Source organism: Littorina saxatilis, linkage group LG9 (assembly GCF_037325665.1).
Source record: "Littorina saxatilis isolate snail1 linkage group LG9, US_GU_Lsax_2.0, whole genome shotgun sequence".
Classification (NCBI taxonomy): domain Eukaryota; kingdom Metazoa; phylum Mollusca; class Gastropoda; order Littorinimorpha; family Littorinidae; genus Littorina; species Littorina saxatilis.
The window spans coordinates 35,072,736-35,093,012 of record NC_090253.1 but is presented as its reverse complement, the minus strand read 5'-3'; the positions used below and the strand labels follow the sequence as shown (position 1 = coordinate 35,093,012).

Sequence of the window (20,277 nt, the reverse complement as noted above, 5' to 3'; positions counted from 1 at the left end):
ATAATGATGTTTGTTATCAGGCTTTAAGCAATGTCCCATTGTTGAGTGTGACGAAAACTCGTGATGACGATTTTAAAACATGTTGGGTCACGCATGGTCCAATCTTACATGGTCCAATCTTACATGGTCCAACCTTACCTGGTCCGACCTTACATGGTCCAATCTTACATGGTCCAATCTTACATGGTCCAATCTTACATGGTCCAACCTTACATGGTCCAACCTTACATGGTCCAATCTTACATGGTCCAACCTTGCATGGTCCAACCTTACATGGTCCAACCTTACATGGTCCAATCTTACATGGTCCAATATAACATGGTCCAACCTTACATGGTCCAACCTTACATGGTCCAACCTTACATGGTCCAACCTTACATGGTCCAACCCTACATGGTCCAATCTTACATGGTCCAATCTTACATGGTCCAACCTTACATGGTCCAACCTTACATGATCCAATCTTACATGGTCCAATCTTACATGGTCCAATCTTACATGGTCCAATAATATATATATGGACCATGTAAGATTGGACCATGTAAGGTTGGACCATGTAAGGTTGGACCATGTAAGGTTGGACCATGTAAGGTTGGACCATGTAAGGTTGGACCATGCGTGACCCAACATGTTTTAAAATCGTCACCACGAGTTTTCGTCACACTCAACAATGGGACATTGCAAAAAGCCTGAAAACAAACATCACTATGTTTCTTGGCTCGCTCACTTTTTCTGTTCACTCATCCAAAAGACTTTGCCATTTTTTTTGACAAAATCATCAGGCTCAAACAGGCGATGCAAAAGTCCCACGCTTTGAAGTAAGTTACTTCAAAGTGTGGGAAGATCCCCCCACAATTTGAAGTAAAAACTGAGTTTACTTCAAAGTGTGGGAAGATCCCCCCACACTTTGAAGTAAAAAATGGGTTTACTTCAAAGTGTGGGGCACATCCCCACACTTTGAAGTAATTTACTTCAAAGTGTGGGATTACTTCAAAGTGTGGTGCAACAGTCGCGGTAGGATTAGAAAATATATATATATATACCAAACCGATGTCAAATACGAGCTGATTTGGTGAAATAAAGCACATTTCTACTTGCGAAACCCATCGAACAGCCATTAGGCTAAGCGAGAGAGTTCTCGTGATTGTTTTAATTAAAAAACTCATTCATAAAAACTAGAGACTAGGTTTCTGGTCAAAACGAATGATTAATCTGCTGTATCATTCGCTTGTCGGAAAGACAATCGGCCTACGCGCATCTCTCTCAAATATGACCTTCTCTTGTCTACTGTCTCGGAAGATTTATTCTACTCCCAAATAGCACTTCTTTGCACATCTTATGACTCCTTCGTCCTCTAGAATCCCGTACCCACACCAAATACGAGCTGATTTGGTGAAATAAAGCACATTTCTACTTGCAAAACCCATCGAACAGCCATTTCCGGTGCTCGATCGCGGACATTTTCAGCTTTGAAGGCTATTTACGGGCAAATATCAATCGCTCCCTGACTTTTTATGCATCGAGAAACAAATTTAGTCATCGCTGAATCAGTAGCTTACCTTAAATCCCGACATAAATCAAACAATACCTAGAAAACAGACAAAACTTGCCTTCACACGTGTCATGAGCGGCCTTCGGCTTCTGTTCGGCCTTTGACCGGTTATCCCCCGTGGATAAAGGAGTTTGGAAATATTCACAAGGATAGAAATGATAAAGCATAAAGTCATTTTTTATACAGGAGAACAAAAACAATCTTGTGGCCAAACTATCAAGTGGAACTGTAAGACTTCGGTTTACATCATTAGGCCTGCTTCAACTGATAAAGGAGTTTGGAAACAATGACAAGGAAATAAATGATACAGCATAAAGTCATTTTATATACAGGAGAACAAAAACTATCATGTGGCCAAACTATCAACTTGAAATGTAAGACTTCAGGTTACAATACCAGGCAAACAATCTCAAAGAAAGGAATTGTGAAACACAAATCTTTTTATAATTGTATACAGCAGAACGAACACTATCATGTGGCCAAACTATGAATGTAACTGTAATATTTCAGCTTACAAAATTATGTTTGGCCAAACTGAAAAAGGAGTATTGAAACAATCAAAAAGAGGAGAGTGATAAAGCACAAGTCACTTTATATGTATACAGCAAATGAAATTGAATAATGTGTAAGTGAGTTTATGTAGTGAAAAAACCCAATCTTTTACCTGTAAAGTTATGTACAGCAGAAGGAAAACAGTCATGTATAAGTTATTTTAGAAGAACCAAGTTCCGTTAACTTGAATTGATTTCTCGTTGCTGGAAATGATAAGCATGCTTTACCTTTCACTTTTTATGTGAACAAATCAAAATGGAACTGCTGCTGTGATGAGGGAGTGTGATGTTATGTAGAGGAGAACAAATAAAGTGTTGTAGGAGTTTGTTTCACATACAGCAGAGAGAACCAAAGTTTTGTCAACTGTAATGGTTATGTGTGTGGTGGAAAGGATTAGCACATTCACAATTTGTGTGTGAACAAGATAAATGGAAGTGTTGCTGCAGTGACATATCTATAAGTTATAATTCTAACTGTAAGTGTTTATAAACAATTGTGTGGCTAAACTATGAGCTGTAGTTACACCAACATGCTTGGTCAAATTTATAAATGAGATTTTTAAACAATCTCAAAGGAATGACTTATTCCACAAGTTATTTTATGAGCAGAACAAAAACAATCATCTGGATGAATTATTAAGTTGAATTGTAAAGCGTGTGCTTATTGGATGAAGTCGACTTTGCGTAGCTCACTTTGCGAAGCTATTGGAACTAGAATTTGTCGAAGGTTTGAGGCAGTCTAAGGGAAGTTACTATGGCGAAGAGGACAGTTATGTTTTCGTCTTGGCGTCCCAAATCTTATTAGCCAGAAAGTGCATGTGACTAAGTGCCAAAAGGTGCTCACAGAACAGAAGACGGCTTTTGTTTTACAATAAAAATGTTTCTAAAAACGTGTGTCTGCTGAAAATTGGTGTGTGTGTGGATGAATGTGCGAAGATATAGTGGACATAATTTCGTGTGTCTGACTTGAACGGTTTTGAAGGTATCTTTGTTAAAATTCAAAAATAACGCCAAAACCGGCCATCTGAAAACGGACATCGTGATACCTCGTGTTTTGAATATGCCACAGAAAAATAACAAGAAGCACAAATGCCTTGCATTTAGTTTGATTGAATGCCTGAAACATCGCTTAACAGACGAGACCAAGGGTCAAATCTAAATCTCGAGAGAATTTTTTTTTTTGATAACCGAATTTTATCACGGCATACATTTTTCAATCGCAGATATTTACTAAATTTCTTTTTCAAAAACTCTGGAATTGATGTCGACACGTCAAGCGATAACGGTGTATCAAACTGCTGTCTTTCAAGTAATCCAGCAAAGACTGCAGAACTTTTGAACAGCATTTTTGAAAACGACCTGAAAATGTCGTCATATCAGTCTTGCGTGCGACATAATGTTCAGTAATTAACGGTTATTTTCTTTTAAAAATAAAACTTACAAGTACAAGGATCTACTTCATCTAGGGAACCACGTGACACATTCTGTGTTCAAAATTTGTGAAGAAATCACGAACCACGAATGCGCTACCAAGTGTTGAAATTATGTCGTCAACATCTTTTGAGATCTTGCGTGCGACACTATCTTGCGTTCAACATAAAATGTCACTACCTTATCGAGTTTAATGGGAAAACTAACTATTTGTTGTCTTAGTTTAATCTTCTTAATTATAAGCGTAATAAAACCGAACTTCCAAGATGAATTTTAATTGAGATTAGCGAAAGAGCGGGTACGCAAGTCGACCTTAAAGGCAGAGTAAGCCTCCCGTAAACCATCACAGATACGGTCAGGCTTTTACACACAGTACAAACACCATTTCATTTAAACACTCACCAATTGAGAACATCCTAGGTGCCCTCCGTAAAGAGCGAACAATTTTCAAAGAATTTATTTTTGCGTGGTTTATCTTACCCCTGAGCCATCGTGAACCCGTGTGATCCAGTTTTCCCTTTTCACAATGCAGTCGTCATAGTTAGTCATTTGAATGCGACTCGACGTGAGCTTATCTACAATAGCACGGTTTTTTTTTATGCACGAAACAACGGCTGTGGTTCACAAGAACTCTAGCGATGGCTTTTGACTGTTGAGAGGAACGGAGATTTGCACTGATAAACCGGCCGTCGTCTGCTACGACCCTTGCGTGACCCTGCTTCCGGGCTTTTCTTTTTTTAAACTTTCACAACTTCGAATTGTTCTGATCTTGTCTTGATGAAAAACGAATTCTTTTATGATTAAAGAATGTTTGTGTAACAAGCTGTCAATTTATTATTTAGATTTTAAAAGTTAGGTCTAGCGCAAAAACGAGGCGCCGTTGTTGTTAACGGAACAAGTCTACGAAAATAAATTCTTTGAAAATGTCTCACGCTCGACAGAAAGCAGCCAGGATGTTCCCGTTCGGTGAGCGTTCAAATGGAAGTATGCTTGTACTGTATTTAGACGCTCGGGGAGCTCTGTGATGGTTTACGGGAGGCTTACTGTGCCTTTAAAGCAACAAAATAAAAACACGAGCGTTTGTCGTGATGTCTTGCGTGCAACACATTCTCAAAAAAAGAAAAAATTATTTTCTCAGACTTTTTTAAGTTAAAACCTTGAAACCTCACATACATTTGGGGCTAAATCGCCCCCATGCTTGGTAAAAGTCTTGTTGACCCTTGTCAAATTTCAAGGTCACGGCTGGGTCACATGGAGATCAAAAAACGGAAGAAAAATATTTTTTCAGAGATTTTTGAAGCTAGAACCTTGAAACTTGCTTTTGCTTAATGATCATTCGACAAGGAAACTTTCAGGTTGATCTTTGAGAAATTTGAAGGTCATAGCAAGGTCTCGTGTTGGTAAAGAAAACAACACGGAAATTAACCTTTTTCTCAGAATTATTCAAAGCAAGAACCCTAAAGTTCACACACTTTCGGGCTTAATAGCCTCCATACACGGTGGAAGTCTGGTTGACCTTTGTCTAATTTCAAGGTCACGTATGGGCCAATAATTTTTGTTTTAAATTATCACTTTTTTCCGTTGTTTTTAAAGGGAGAGCCTTCGAACATCATAAACGCCGTAGCTCAATGATTCTCCGACACAAAGAAGTTCAGAAAGATCCTTGTCAAATGTGAAGGTCGATCACAGCAGGGTCTCGTACGGGTAAAAAACAAACAAACAGACAATAATCCTTTCACAGCTTTGTGGTAAGCTAGAAACTTGAAACTTTACACACATTCAGGGCTTGATAACGTTTTGACACGGTGAAAGTCTGGTTGACCCTTGTCATATCTCAAGGTCACAGCCGTGTCGCTCATGGGTTAAAAAAACAGACTGTTATCCATTTCTGCTTTATTTCTAAAGTTAGAACCTTGAAACTTCATACAACGCAATCGATCAATTATCCTTCGACATGGAGAAGATCAAGTCGATCCTCAACAAAATTCAAGGTCACGACTGGTTCTCCTGCCTGTAAAAAACGGCAATTTTTTCTCAGACACTTGTGAAGCTAGAACTTTGAATCTTCACGCATATTCGGGGCTAAATAGCCTTCTGACATGTTGGAAGTCTGGTTGACCCTTGTACAATTCAAGATCACAGCTGGGTTGCGTATGGGTGGCATTGCTTTTGAAGCTGGAGAAATTGAACTTGTATTTTCTTGATAATTCTCCGAGATGGAAATTAAAGCTTAAGTTGAGTCTTGTAAAATTTCAAGGTCGCAACATGGGTCGAGTTGGGATCATCAAAATGGAAAATTATCAATTTATTGACCATTTGTACATCTAGAACTTTGAAAATTCACACAAGTTGGGTGCTAAAAAGCCAGCCTTCAGGCATGGTAGAAGTATAATTGACCCTTGTCAAATTTCAAGGTCACAACTCGGTCGCGCATGGCTTAACAAGGATAACAAATCATTTTCTGCATTGCCTTTAAAGCAATAGCCTTGGCACTTCGCACAACGCCTTTGCTTAATGATTCTTAAAATGTTTCTCGTCAAATGTCAAGGTCACAGCGGGGTCAAGTTGAAGCACAAATAATGCGAAGTTATGAAATTATCAAACTTATTGCAAGCTAGAGAGTTGAAACTTCATCGATGACCTTTACACGTGACTACAGTATGGGTGATAATACTCAAATTACAAAGTCACAGCTATTGGGGTCGAGTGCAGGCCAGAAAGTTGATTCCTTTTAAGCTTCAAAACGTGGCTACGTTATAGCCACTAGCTCGTATTTATATTTCTGAGGCTAGAACTTAAACACATGTGCATCTTTGTAGATCTAGAGCTTGAGCTCTTCCAAACATGACCCAAGTCTGGTTGACCAAAGTCAAATTTCAGGGTCACAACAGGGTCAATTTGGGATCTTAAAATGGAAAATTATCAATGTTTTGAACATTTTTAAAACTAGAGTTTACACTTTAACCATTTCTAGGGTTGGATGCCCCTTCTGACGTGACCAAAGTCTGGTTGACGTTTGTGAAATGTCAAGGTCACAACGGAGTGATGTTTGAATCAAAATATGGAAAAATTATTAATCAGTTTCTTGAAGGTTTTAAAAGCTAGACCATTGACATCTCATTCGCTTCTATATAGGATTCGATGACCTTCAAACATCAATCAAGTCTGGTCAACCTTAGTCAAATTTCAAAGTGTTAGTGGGGGTATGGTTTGGGTAAAAAATGTAAAAAGGTAACTTTATTAAACTTCTTTTCATACCAAAACCAAAGTCTAGTTGATCTGTTTCAAGTTTCAAGGTCACAGTGTGGTCAATATTTTGTAACAAAGCAAAAACTATTGTTTGAAAAGTGTATGGTGCTTACATCTTGGGTACTTCCAACTGTTTTGAGGTTTGACTACTTCTGGACATCAAAGTCTTGTCTGGTTGATCCTGGTTATATTACTAGGTCACAACAGGTTTGAGTTCGGATCAACAATGATCAAATCGTCACTTTCTTTAATGTCAAGTGAGCTAGAACAACAGATAGTTTGGTTCTTATCTATATTCCGTATGGCAAAAAGTGAGTCGCATAAAGATTTTCTCTGTTTGTGTGACTCCAAATTGACCCCTCTGAAAGCTTCAGGTATCATGAAAATTGGCATCACTTTTATCATAAACCAAACAGCATCGCATCAAACCTTTGGAGCCTGTGACGTTTCAGAGGTATTACTAGAAGGCATTAGTGAAAATGACACATTTGTATTATGGACCTCAACGCAATCCCGCTGTGACCTTGACGTTTGACTTTATCAACCAGACTTTCACCATGCGTGGAGAACATCATACACTATAAAACGCGTGGGAAGAATTTAAAAAAAATTCTAATTTTGATCCAGATGGGACACTGCTGTGACCGTGAAATTTGACAAACATTAACCAGGAGGTCACTTTTTTTTAAAAAGATTTTATCAAATCCTGAAAGTGTGTAAAATGTAATGGATCCAGCTTTAAAACATGCAAGACTCGACTATGACAATTGTCCAGGTTGGAAAGAAACTTTAATCTTGCTGTGGCCTTGAAATTTGAGGTTTGATGTGACTTGCATTATACCTGGGGGTCATCAAACTTTGGTAGTGTGCCAAGTTTCAACGCCGTATAGCTTCAAAAACATGCGAGATAACCTCAATGACACATTTATATTTTTGACCTCAACAAGACCCCGCTGTGACCTTGATGCTTGGCGTTTTCAACAAGACTTTATAAAGACTAGACAGTGTAAAGGACAGCATACTCTAGAAATGTGTGTAGTTTCACAGCTCGTGCTATAAACGCATTGACGAAATGAAAATATTCCAAATTTTGAACCAAACCTGACCCCGCTATGACCTTGAAATTGACAAAGATTAACCAGGTCACTTTCTTTTTAAATGTCATCAACATTCTAAAAGTATGTAAAGTTGGCTAAAGTGTAATGTTTCTAGCTTTAAAACATGTAAGACAACGAACATTTTCCAATTTGGAAAGCAACTTTACACCTTACTGTGACCTTTGAATTTGATGAGGTTTAATGCGACCTGCGCCACACAAGGGGGTCATTAAACCTTGGAAGTGTGCCAAGTTTCAAAGCCCTAGCTTCAAAAACATGCGAGAAATCCTCAATGACAAATCTTTATGTTTGACCTCAACGCAACCCTGCTGTGACCTTGACCTTTTCAACCTAAACTGTAATCGCGTGTAGAGGTCATCATACACTAAAAATGTCTGTATTTTCAAAGTTTGTGCTATAAACGCGCTGAATAAATTGACACTATTCCAAATTTTGAACCAGATGTGACCCCACTGTGACCTTGACATTTTAGACAGATTAACCAGGTGGTCACTTTTGTTAAGATTTCATCAAAATTCTGAAAGTATGTAAAGTCTAACTGATCTAGCTTTAAAACATGTAAGACGTACAACGACAATTGTCCAGTTTGAAAAGGAAATTTTACCTCGCTGTGACCTTGAAATTCAGTGTGGTTTAATGTGATCTGTACCATATCTGGGGGTCACCATACTTTGGTAGTGTGCCAAGTTTCAAAGCCCTAGCTTCAGAAACGTGCGAGATAACCTGAATGCTACGTCTCAGTGACATGTTGAATAATATAACGAACAAAATTCCCGTTATTTGTGAAATAATTTGAGTGCATTTGTCTTTTCTTTTCATAATTGGGTTCCAACATCTGTTGTCTTAGCAAAAATCACAATATCAGTCTTGTTTGTCAACTTTTATTTTTTAGAATATAATGGTGTCACCTTTGTGATTCAAATATCGACTTTTAAGAAATCGACAAATTTGGCTAACTTTGAGTGAACATTTCATAAACGAATTGTTAAGGTACCAAGCTGAAATGCAATCCCATAGTCCGCACTTAGTCGAAGATCATGAAACGAAAATTTCAAACAAATTGATGAAAAACTGTAGCCGTGAGAGTGCTGCCTCAACTTTTTTACAAACGGTCAAATATGACGTCATCAAATAGCCCTATCAAATATCGGGGAAAACTGGCACAAGCAAATGCCCTCAGGAATGTATGCATCAATTTTCAAGAAAATCCGTCTGGTAGTTTCTGAGAAATGCTTGTCACACACACACACACACACACACACGCGCACACACATACATCGGGAGACAGACTTCACTCCCCGCCAATGTTAAAGGCACAGTGCGCCTCCCGTAAACCATCTCAGATACTGTCAGGCTTTTACACACAGTACAAACACCCTTCCATTTGAACGCTCACCAAACGGAAACATCCTAGGTGCCCTTCGTAAAGAGCGAGCAATGTTCAAAGAATTTATTTTTGCGTGGTTTATCTTACCCCTGAGCCATCGTGAACCCGTGTGATCCAGTTTCCCTTTTTCACAATGCAGTCGTCAGTTTGTAATTTGAATGCGGCTCGCTGTGAGCTTATCTGCAATAGCACGTTATTATGTACCTCTGACTTTTCACGAAACAAACAAATGTGGTTCATAAGAACTCGAGCGATGGCTTTTGACTGCCTATAAACCGTCGTCTGCTGCAAAAACCACCTTGCGTGACCCTGCTTCCGGGCCGCTTTTCTTTTTTCAAACTGTCAAAACTTCGAATTGTACTGATCTTGTCTTGATGAAAAAATAATTCTGTTATGATTTAAGAATGTTTGTGTAACAAGCTGTCAATTTATTATTTAGATTTTAAAAGTTAGGTCTAGCGCCAAAACGCACAATCATCGCTCCACGGCTATCGCCAGTTGAAGGGAAGTAACTCATTTTTGACCTGAGTTCAGGATGGGTCCGATTGAGATAATCTTAATACGAAAAATTAATTCTTTGAACATTGCTCGCTCTTTACGTCGGGCACCTAGGATGTTCCCGTTCGGTGAGTGTTCAAATGGAAGGGTGTTTGTACTGTGTGTAAAAGCCTGACAGTATCTGTGATGGTTTACGGGAGGCGTACTGTGCCTTTAAGACATTCAGTCAAGTAATGACTAAATGTAAAAAGGGTACAGACCTACCGACCCTAATTTGTTTGTCTTTGTCATCGGAAACAAATATTTTATTTGTACAGTCTTACAGATTTGAAATTCTGAATCCAACGGTTTTTGTCTGCTTCGACGAATGCATACCAACACAAATTGAATGCAATGAGTGAACAATGAACCGAATCAGGTTTTTGGCACTGAATAGTGGCAGACCAAAACTGTTCGCTGAATAAAAATCCATTTAATAAATTGACATAGATACGAAGCAAATCATTTGCTGATTTATCCAAATAACTGCACAGTAAACTCACCAGAAAACTGTCCAAAAATGTCTCCTTCGATAGCAACCCTTGTCTACACATAACCACTAATGTTTTGAAATAAAAAATGTCCAATAATAAGGGCATGCAAGGTCTTTGGTTATTTTTTCCACAGTGCACAGAGTCAGGCTCCACACTAACTCTTTTTTGTCAGGAAGCAAATACTGACAATTCTGAGAGAGAAATCGAAAAGTCACTCAGTTTGAACTTCATTGATATTATGGTGGCATTTCTTTTGCACACAAAAAAGGTCGTGGCATTATTTATATTTTTGTTATTTCTGGATGTGCCACACATCGTGAAGCACTCACATTTGTCTAGTCTAATCTTTCTGTGCTAATGTACAAAATCCGGAAAGCCAAAAATAACAGAATTACTTAACTGGATACAGATGGCATCGTGCAGTGGAAAGTGGCCGGCAAAAGAGGACTGTGGGTGAAAGTGGACAAGTCCAATGCAACTCTGGTTCCTCTGCTCACTCAGGTACAACCTTTGGCTGCTTCGGATCTTCTGTACCAACCTTCTTTTGCTGTTAAGTCAGGTCAAGATTTCTTTGATATGAGCCTTTGATATCTTTACAAAACGTGTTGGTGGTTGTGTGTTAGCCACTGACATAATCTGACATCTGAACTATTCCACTGACACAATCTGACATCTGAACCATTCCTCGCTTACGATGAAACGGAGTCGATCACTTCTTGAGGTACGATCACATAATGCTGTCAGAGCTGGCTCTCTCTCAAAAGTGAGCTGATAGGGAACTGCCAGTAAAAGGCTGACCAAACAAGTCCCGTTCTGACAGCATTGAGCAGACCTCAACACGATGGCTACAACACTTCGGCAACCCATATGCGACCACACACACAGACAGCAGTGCAAATGCTCAACTAACTTTACAAAAGCAACTAGCATGGCACCCATTCCAACTAATGAATCTCAGTTTTCCACGGTGAGATGATGATGACGACGATGACGACGACGACGATGATGATGATGATGATGATGATGATGATGACTTCTCTAAGGAGATCATATTACCATGTTCTGCCTATCATGTTCGTTGATTTGTGCGCAGTTGGGGTTAGATTTTCACCATGCCCAACCTGGCTACGTAATGATGACCCTGTGGATGTGTGACGACCTTCCCAGCCATCTCCCTGAATATGCCAACCTCTACATAGGTAACTGCTTACTCCAAAGGCCGGTTCACTTTCACTTCTCAAAAATTGATGATAACAGGGCCTTTAGATTATGTAGTTGTAGGCTACTTGCATTGGGCATGCTTGTGATTTGGAAAATATGACTTACTTGAACACCAGTAACATTATTCTTCCTTCCCAAACATTATGTGCCGCATACAACAAGGGTAAAGTCGGGTTGATTATAACATTATAATGTTTTACTCGAACCGTCTTCTTGCTTACCAAAGGCTGTATGATTCTTCTGATATCGGTGTAATGACCAATCATGCTCTTTTAAACAGATGTTGTTCCCTTTTAACCCTACTGAAAAACATCGGAGCTTTTGCGTTATGCCGAGTAGCATAGGCGGGGTTGGTTGTAATAACTTGACTGTCCTTGTAAATCTAAAAGTGTTTATTCCTACAAATACATGTTGACAACAACTTAACTGATACAACAACAGAGTGGCTATAAACAAAAAAATTGACCACGACAACAAGACCGGAACTTGATGTTGATATAGGCTCTCCCTGGGTCGAATCATTTTAATCCGTAAAATGAGTGTCATTGTCGGACGGGTCACTAACAGTTTTGTTGGTTGTTCATTTACTGTACTCCATCAACACTTTCAGCGGAAAAAGCGCAAATAAAAGAATAGCAACACCATCTGATATTAACTTTTGCCACCAAAATGTTTTCCTTCTTTTGAACGTGGGTAATTTTACCAACGTCATCGGGAGGTCGTGGGTTCGAACCCCGGCCGGGTCATACCTAAGACTTTAAAATTGGCAATCTAGTGGCTGCTCCGCCTGGCGTCTGGCATTATGGGGTTAGTGCTAGGACTGGTTGGTCCGGTGTCAGAATAATGTGACTGGGTGAGACATGAAGCCTGTGTTGCGACTTCTGTCTTGTGTGTGGCGCACGTTATTATATGTCAAAGCAGCACCGCCCTGATATGGCCTTTCGTGGTCGGCTGGGCGTTAAGCAAACAAACAAACAAACAAACAAACAAATTGGCTATATTTCATAATCATGTTGTTGCTTTGTGGCATACCTGCCTCAAAATGGACTCACTGGACAAGTTCTTACCGGAGTTATCTCAAGTGTCAAAACCAACCTCTTGTTGTAACCAACTTTGCTCTGCCCTTACCCACTCACATATTGCAACACACATTGCAACAAAAACACACACACACACACACACACACACACACACGGCGCACACACACACAAATACACACACACAGCGAGAGAGCGCGCACTAGAGCACTGAGTGACGCACTTCTCTTTGACCACCATCGCGGTAAAGGGGTCTGTTAAGTTCAGTCTTCAAGTTTTTCCTCTCGAGTTCTTCTTTTTCTTGGTAGTTTTCCTTGGCCCAAATCAGTAGCATGAAAAAGTACTCATTGTGTCCGTCCAGGTTGGCTTCAGTATGTGTGAGCGTATTTTGGTTGCAGGGGTTGCAGGCTTCGTGGTCAATGCTGAGAGGCAATTGCTGGTGATCCGGGAAAAGTACCTCGCTAGTAACTACATATCCTCATGGAAACTGCCCGGCGGACATGCCGACAAAGGTTTTACAAAAAGCTTATTGAGCCATTATCATTGACTCCATTGTTGCCGTGATAACTTCGGTATTCTATTGACCCCTGTGCATCCATTCACATACAATCAGTAAATATGATCAACAGTCGACAAGTGCTGTAATGTAGACCTTTTTTTTTTTAACCGTACACCGACAAAAAGGCGTGCAGTTTCACAATCAGTAAACTGTGCCAGAAGCTGTAAGTGCGAGGGCTCACGTGTTGGCTATTCTGTGGTATACAGGCGGACCTTGGAAGGACGCATCGTGTGATTTGTTTGCTTGGTTTTTTTCAAGCAACATTTGTCTTAAGAATAATGCAACAACTTTTATTAGGTTCATGTAAAGGGACAGCCTTATTTCAAGACCGGGACTGCCAACAGAATTCAGTATTTCTTCACAAAAGAAACCCCAACCAGAAAGAAAGTGTTGCAAACGCTCTTCTTTACAGACATGCAAGGCATACCTTGGACGGTGCAGTTAGTCCGAGCTAAGACTGATTTGGTTCAAGCAGAGAACATGTATAGCAAGGTTAGGCAAAGGAGTTTGCTTTGTTTTTTTAATCCATGGGGGGCACATGGCTTGGCTTGATCAAACTTCTGAGTAGAGGAAATCCAAAAGCAAAGAGACTGCCAACGTTCCAAAATTCAGAATAAAAAAACCAAGAAAGGTAAGTTGTTGGAACTTTTGTTATTGACAAAACAATACGTTACAATCACAAATATACTGACCCAGCGGTCTTTTAAGTGCACAGACAAATAATTCGCATTCGCTTGTGGTTTTCCAGCAAGCGGCCGAAAATTCAATCAAGCTTAGTTCTTGTTACTAATTGTTTGTCTGTGCACTTAATAAACCGTTGGGTCGATATATTTGTGATTATGACGTATTGTTTTGTCAATAACAAACGCTCCAACAACTTGCCTTTCTTGGTTTTTTTTATTCTGAGTAGAGGGTCATGCAATGCACTGCATCGCCCCACTTCGATACCACAAGTCGCACACTCATGCTGCCGCCCTGATATGGCCCTTCGTGGTCGGCTGGGCGTTAAGCAAACAATCAAACAAACAAACACTCATGCTGCATGTATTGAAATAAATACAACATGCGCGTTTACCAGTATAGAGAGGATATGCGATTTGACAGAGCTTTACATATTTCCCGCAGTCAGCCAGTTCCTTAGTATAGAAGGCAACACCCTACGAGGCCGTAAGCCTTGCATGTCCGCGAAGGCCGTTCGGATTGCCACATACACAATTTATTAGTCAAACTGAGTCTGTAGGGCCATTTGTGCACGTTTACCTCTAAACAGTAAAACCAACACTTTTTATTAGAACACGAGGCCTTTTCTAAAGCCTTACTTATGTGATTTACGACTCTTCTATTTGTGTCAACCATACTGAATGTCATGCACGCGTGGTCTTCTGCTCTCTGGGCCATTATCTCAGATATCTGGTGTTGTTGTATGCACAACTGTGCCGACCAAAACTGATGTAGGCCTACACACCGCGCACACTTTACACGCGCTCACTATCAAAGGTTTCTCAAGGGTGCGTATCGCTAGCGCTACGTGTCATTTGTGCTACGTGTCATTTGTGCTACGTGTCAATTGTCCTACGTGTCATTTGTGATACGTGCCGCTATCGCTACGTTGATTAGTGCTACAAATAATATGTCTATGAGGCGCTATCATTCGTTCATTATCACTACGTGTCGACAGCACTACATCTTTTAGCGCTACGTGTCATTATCGCTACGTGTCAATACCACTACTTACTGACGACTCTCGATCTCTTTCTCATTTTTTCTCTCCGGCTCTCATTCCTTGTGGTTTGTGTGTGTATATGTATGTCTGTTTCAGTGTGTGTGTGTGTGTGTGTGTGTGTGACTCTCTATCTCTTTCTCTCTCTTGCTCACTCGCTTGTTCACTCACTCTGTCTCTCTCTCTCTCGCTCTCTCTCTTGCTCACTCGCTTGTTCACTCACTCTGTCTCTGTCTCTGTCTGTCTCTGTCTCTCTCTCTCCGAGTCTCTCTCTCTCTCTGGCCTTAATATCATAAACCATTCTGAGTTCTGAGTACTCTCTCTCTCTCTCTGTACCTCTTCACTCACTCTTTCTCTGTACCTCTTTAAAATCGCTCTCTCCTTGTCTCTCCCGCTCTCCTCCCCCTCTCTCTCCCCATCTGTCTTTCTTTCTCGCTCGCTCTTTCCCCCTCCCCACTCTCTCCTCTCTCTCTCTCTCTCTCTCTCTCTCTCTCTCTCTCTCTCTCTCTCTCTCTCTCTCTCTCGCATTATACCGTATATACATACTCGGATGTTTTTCTGTGTGTGAGTTTGTGTGTACGATACCGTGTGTACGTAGGCGTTTGTGTGTGTGTGTATGTGTGCGTGTGTGTGTGTGAGAGAGAGGGAAGAGGGAGAGAGAGAGAGAAAGAGAGAAAAAGAGACAGAGACAGAGAGAGAGCTCAGAATGGTTTATTATACTAAGGCCACAGACTCATATACAAACCACGGAGGATGGGGGAAGAACAAAATAAAATAAAAACACACACACACCAACAACATCCATGAAATAAATACGTGGTGAAAAGAGAGAGAGACAGAGAGAGAGAGAGAGAGAGACAGACAGAGACAGACAGACAGACATACATATCCGACAGACAGCCATGCAGACAATATATATATATATAATTATATATATATACACACTCACACGCACACACAAAGGGAAGTGTCTGCCGTTTGAACATGTAGTAGTGCTATCGACACGTAGCGCTATCGACACGTAGCGCTACAGTACATTGGTTTTTCAAAAATAGTGATATCGACACGTAGTTCTATTGAGACGTAGTGATAATGGCATGTGTGTATTGTGGCAATAGCACTACGTGCCGATAGCACCACTGTTTTTGGCAATTTGTGTCGATAGCACTACAGAAAATAGCGCAAACGATACGTAGCACAAATGACACGTAGCGCTAGCGGGACGCACCGAATCTGGGTGTTAGATTAGTGTTTTTTTCAAGCGATGTGTTAACGATGATGAAAATGGCTTACATATATGATTAAATATGTATTTGTTCTGGGCAAAAATGGCTTTTCACTCACCTTCCCAATGTTGAATTACGAGTTGGGTGGACTGGGGATGGGAGTACCCACAAAATGTAACTCCAAACGCAGCAGACGTTAGAGTGACTTTCTACGTGATAGTAACGTTCAATTGAGACATGCGTGTGTGTGTGTGTGTGTGTGTGACACAGGTGAAGATCTTGCGGACACAGCCAGACGAGAGGTTCGGGAGGAGACGGGCATAGACAGTGAATTTGTGTCCTTGCTGGCATTTCGTCACCTCCACAAGTACCGCTTTGGATGCTCCGACATGTACTTTATCTGCGTCATGAAGCCCCTCACCACACAAATCAAACCCTGTCCAGTGGAGATCGCCGACTGTCGATGGATGGATGTACGTTATTTTGTTTAAATGACGCAGAGGCAAAAGTGACACACGTGGCCGTAAACCTATTTGTAACAGTGCAACACTTTCTGTGAAGAAACGGTTAGCACAGCACTCTCGGTGATTGTATCTTTTCCATTTCAAAGTGAACTTTGTCTTACGAGTGCTAGGATTCGTTATACATGTAGTTAAAGAAAATGAAATAAATAGTATGGTAACAGTTTTCTCAAAAAGCATTTGCTTATTAATTGACAGTCTCTGCAAACAAGAACAAAGGTACATGATTATGCACACATTAACGGTGGTAGCTTTTTGTGGACGTGTATGGTAGGGGAAGGTTGCCTAATATGGACCACTGCCTAACATAGACCACCCCCTGTTCTGAAAAACTGACGGAGCTAGAGCGCTCAAAACAATTTTATTCGCTGTATTCACCCTCTCTGGATAACTTGCACATGTAGGGCTTTTTCTCTTTTTTGCACTTTTGGCATCGTTTACTCTAAATGTGACGCCTAAAACGGGCTAGTTTCTGTCCACAGCCAAAGCTGTTATTACAACAAATTTAAATTGCTTTATATGACAGCTAAGGCTGTATTTGTTACATTTTAGCAGTGTTGACCCCAAGTTTCTGCTGCAAACAAACATTAATACCAAAATCTCAAAGTACGTGTGTGACGCCTAATATGGATCACCTTCAACAAATCGAAGAAAATAAAAGCTAAAGGATATTTTCATTGATTCGTTAAAAGCTTGCTAAAAAGAAACTATAACTAGCCCTCGACCTTTCAAAATAAATATAACAAATACACTTTTTTTCGTGGAAGTTGATAATTTCATTTATTTTCGCTCTGTTTTTGATAAGTTTCTTTAGTTTCCAATTCCTGTTGTGCTTCAAATAAAAAAAAGGGGTCCTGATTTGGCCTTTATGGTCCACTGGACCCAAAAAGCAACAATTAACTAACTAACTAACTAACTAACTGTTTCAAATAATGTTCTCATCTACCCGAATCGGATAAATCGAAAGCATATTTGAATTAGTCTTACTTGCACACAAAGTTATATCATTTTATGTTGAAGTACAGGGGGCTGTTTACAGTGATTCGTGAAAACCTTTGCACTGGTCTATATTAGGGGGATCAGCTCGTTACTCCCCCGTATCGCTACTCCCCCGGCTCGCTACTCCCCCGGCTCGTTACTCCCCCGGCTCGTTACTCCCCCATCTCGTTACTCCCCCGTATCGCTACTCCCCCGGCTCGTTACTCCCCCGTACACAGAAATGACTGGATAACCCTGTGATAGTAAGTTAGCATGAAATATTGTCTCCCCCCCCCCCCCCCCCCCCCCTGTCCAGCTGTTTTGTTTGTTTCTTTGTTTGTTTATCCAGACAATTTCTCCGGAAAAACAATATTTCATGCTAACTTACTATCACAGGGTTATCCAGTCATTTTCTGTGTACGGGGGAGTAAGGAGCCGGGGGAGTAGCGATACGGGGGAGTAATGAGTCGGGGGAATAACGAGCCGGGGGAGTATCGAGCCGGAGGAGTAGCGATACGGGGGAGTACGAGCTGAGCATCTCGTTACTCCCCCGTATCTCTTCTGCTTAAAATATATACTTTTTTTTTCAAAGATGTACTGTACACGAATGTACAGGCAGATCTGACAGTTGTAAGTTCTTTAAACATGCTCTCTCTCTCTCTCTCTCTCTCTCTCTCTCTCTTGAAAATTCAATTAAGTAATAACTGCATTACTTAAGTGTAATAAAAAGGCACTGGGGAGTAACGAGCCGGGGGAGTAACGAGATGCTCCCTATATTACGCGCCCATGCTCCTAATATGGACCATTTATTAATGTTTCTGTATTTAACTATTGCTGAATGTCTATCATAGCTAATTCACTCTTAATAGGCCTAACGGTTAACCTAAGAGAGAAGCCGGACTGCCAAACATAAAATGAAACTTCTTCGCAAGAAAACAAGCTAGTTACCAGCAAGAAACAAAAAGTGGTCCGTATTAGTCAACCTTCCCCTAAGTTAGTAGCAGCTGCACCGGATTGAACTCATTTTTCTATCTAAACCACTCTGGTAATTTTTAATTCATGCAGACTTTTATCTCATTCTTAATCATTTGTCCATTTTTAGTGAGCATGTTCACTGATGAAGATTTGGTCCTGTTTCAGTTGGATGACTATATCAGCTCAGCAGATGTTTCGGATACTAATCGTCATTTTGCCCAGTGTTACAGAGATGGCTTGGTACATCGAGACTTCGACATTGTTCCGGCTCAAGTTTTATCATATGACAATAAGACACTCCACAATGTGTATAGCATTCAACACGGCTCAGAGTCCACACCAGTATAACCGGTTTTTGTTGGGGACATCGTTGCATGATCATGATTGTGACAATTATTGCCTAACTGTATTCAGCAGCAGCATTGTTCCATTGAATAAGACATCCATACCGTTCTTCAAGACAATCATTTTGAGCCCTGTTAACCAGAGAGTACAATACAAACGTTTTAACCAAAATTGCCAATTGCACATTATAGGAAGTACAATGACCCGCTTCGGTTCTACTTGCCATGATATCACTACGTCAAGTTCTGCCTCGAATAAGTATGTGGCGCCATACATGCAGCTCACAAAAGTTTTGGTCGTTACCGATAGCTCTCAAAACAGTAATAATTCAAATTAAATAAAACTAGTACTTGGCGCTAAAATACTTCCAAATAAATAGACCGAACGGTAACCAGACACACGCAGTAGAGCTGATTTTGTCATCAGATCGAAGGTGTCCTTTGTAAATATCGGTGTTGATATTCATTCCGTTTTATTGATACCTGGCCACCTGAACTTTTGCCTCTCTCTGTAGACAGCATATCAGTGCCAAATCAGCGTTGGTTCAATAAATGCTCTTATAGAAGAGAAAAAAACTACGAAGACAGTGTGTAAAAATCTTAATTACTTCTTTTCATTAATTATTGAAGGATATCACCATGCAATTGTATTGTTTAAAAAAAAAGGTGCTTCAAAATGTATCTCCTTTGATCTCCCTTGCACAAAACACTTGTTTCCACTTTTTGTTTTACATTGAGGTATTTTTAAAGAAATTAAATATAAAAAGATCACTGCAAACAGTCAAAGATATCTATACATTTAAAAAGAATCTGCATGGTGTATAATGTTTGTGTATGTGTCACGTGTGTGTTTTGTGTGCGTGCGTGTGTGTGTGTGCGTGTGTTTGTGAGTGTGTATATATATGTGATGGGGTGGGGGGTGGAGAAGAAGAAGGGGTGGGTGCTCAGGCAGGAAGCACTCACATAGAGACGCCAAGTCAGGGGTTGTAGTAACGTGACTTTTATTTTAATATATACCAGAAGGCAGTGTAGAACTTTCTCTCTTCACTGAAGATCGCACAAATCCGTCACAAAACTGTCCTCCGACGAAACCCGGTCGCTGATATCAAACCAGCTCTATCAATACTTCTTCTAACACACACACAAAAGTTCTCTTTAAACTCTCCTCGAATACCTCCTTCGCCAAAATAAACGTTATAATGGCTCAGCTACACTCCTTAGGCCTACATTAACACAGTAACACCCTAATCGTTCAATCAACAAATCCAAAATCACGACCTCTCGCTACGAAAATCACAGTGGTCTGAGTCTACCCACGCTACATCTCATTCTCTCGCGCGCACCCGTTCAAACAATCAACCAATCAGAAACCAGCCT

General features: G+C 40.4%; 1 protein-coding gene across 5 annotated transcripts in view; it reads left to right on the top strand.

Annotated features, from left to right (window-relative positions):
• The window catches only part of LOC138977066 (uncharacterized), a 41,822-nt gene extending 22,151 nt beyond the window's left edge, over positions 1-19,671 (top strand). For 2 of the 5 annotated variants that reach the window (XM_070349983.1, XM_070349982.1), the window contains exons 4-8: positions 10,729-10,820; positions 11,413-11,518; positions 12,976-13,089; positions 16,353-16,555; positions 18,722-19,671. In XM_070349983.1, coding sequence (XP_070206084.1) covers positions 10,729-10,820; positions 11,413-11,518; positions 12,976-13,089; positions 16,353-16,555; positions 18,722-18,904 — 698 coding nt within the window. In that variant the 3' untranslated portion in view covers positions 18,905-19,671. Of the gene's footprint in view, positions 1-10,728; positions 10,879-11,412; positions 11,519-12,975; positions 13,090-16,352; positions 16,556-18,721 lie in introns of all 5 variants that reach the window. The other 3 variants (XM_070349984.1, XM_070349986.1, XM_070349987.1) reach the window with 2 other exon arrangements.
• The last annotated feature ends 606 nt before the right edge of the window (positions 19,672-20,277 follow it).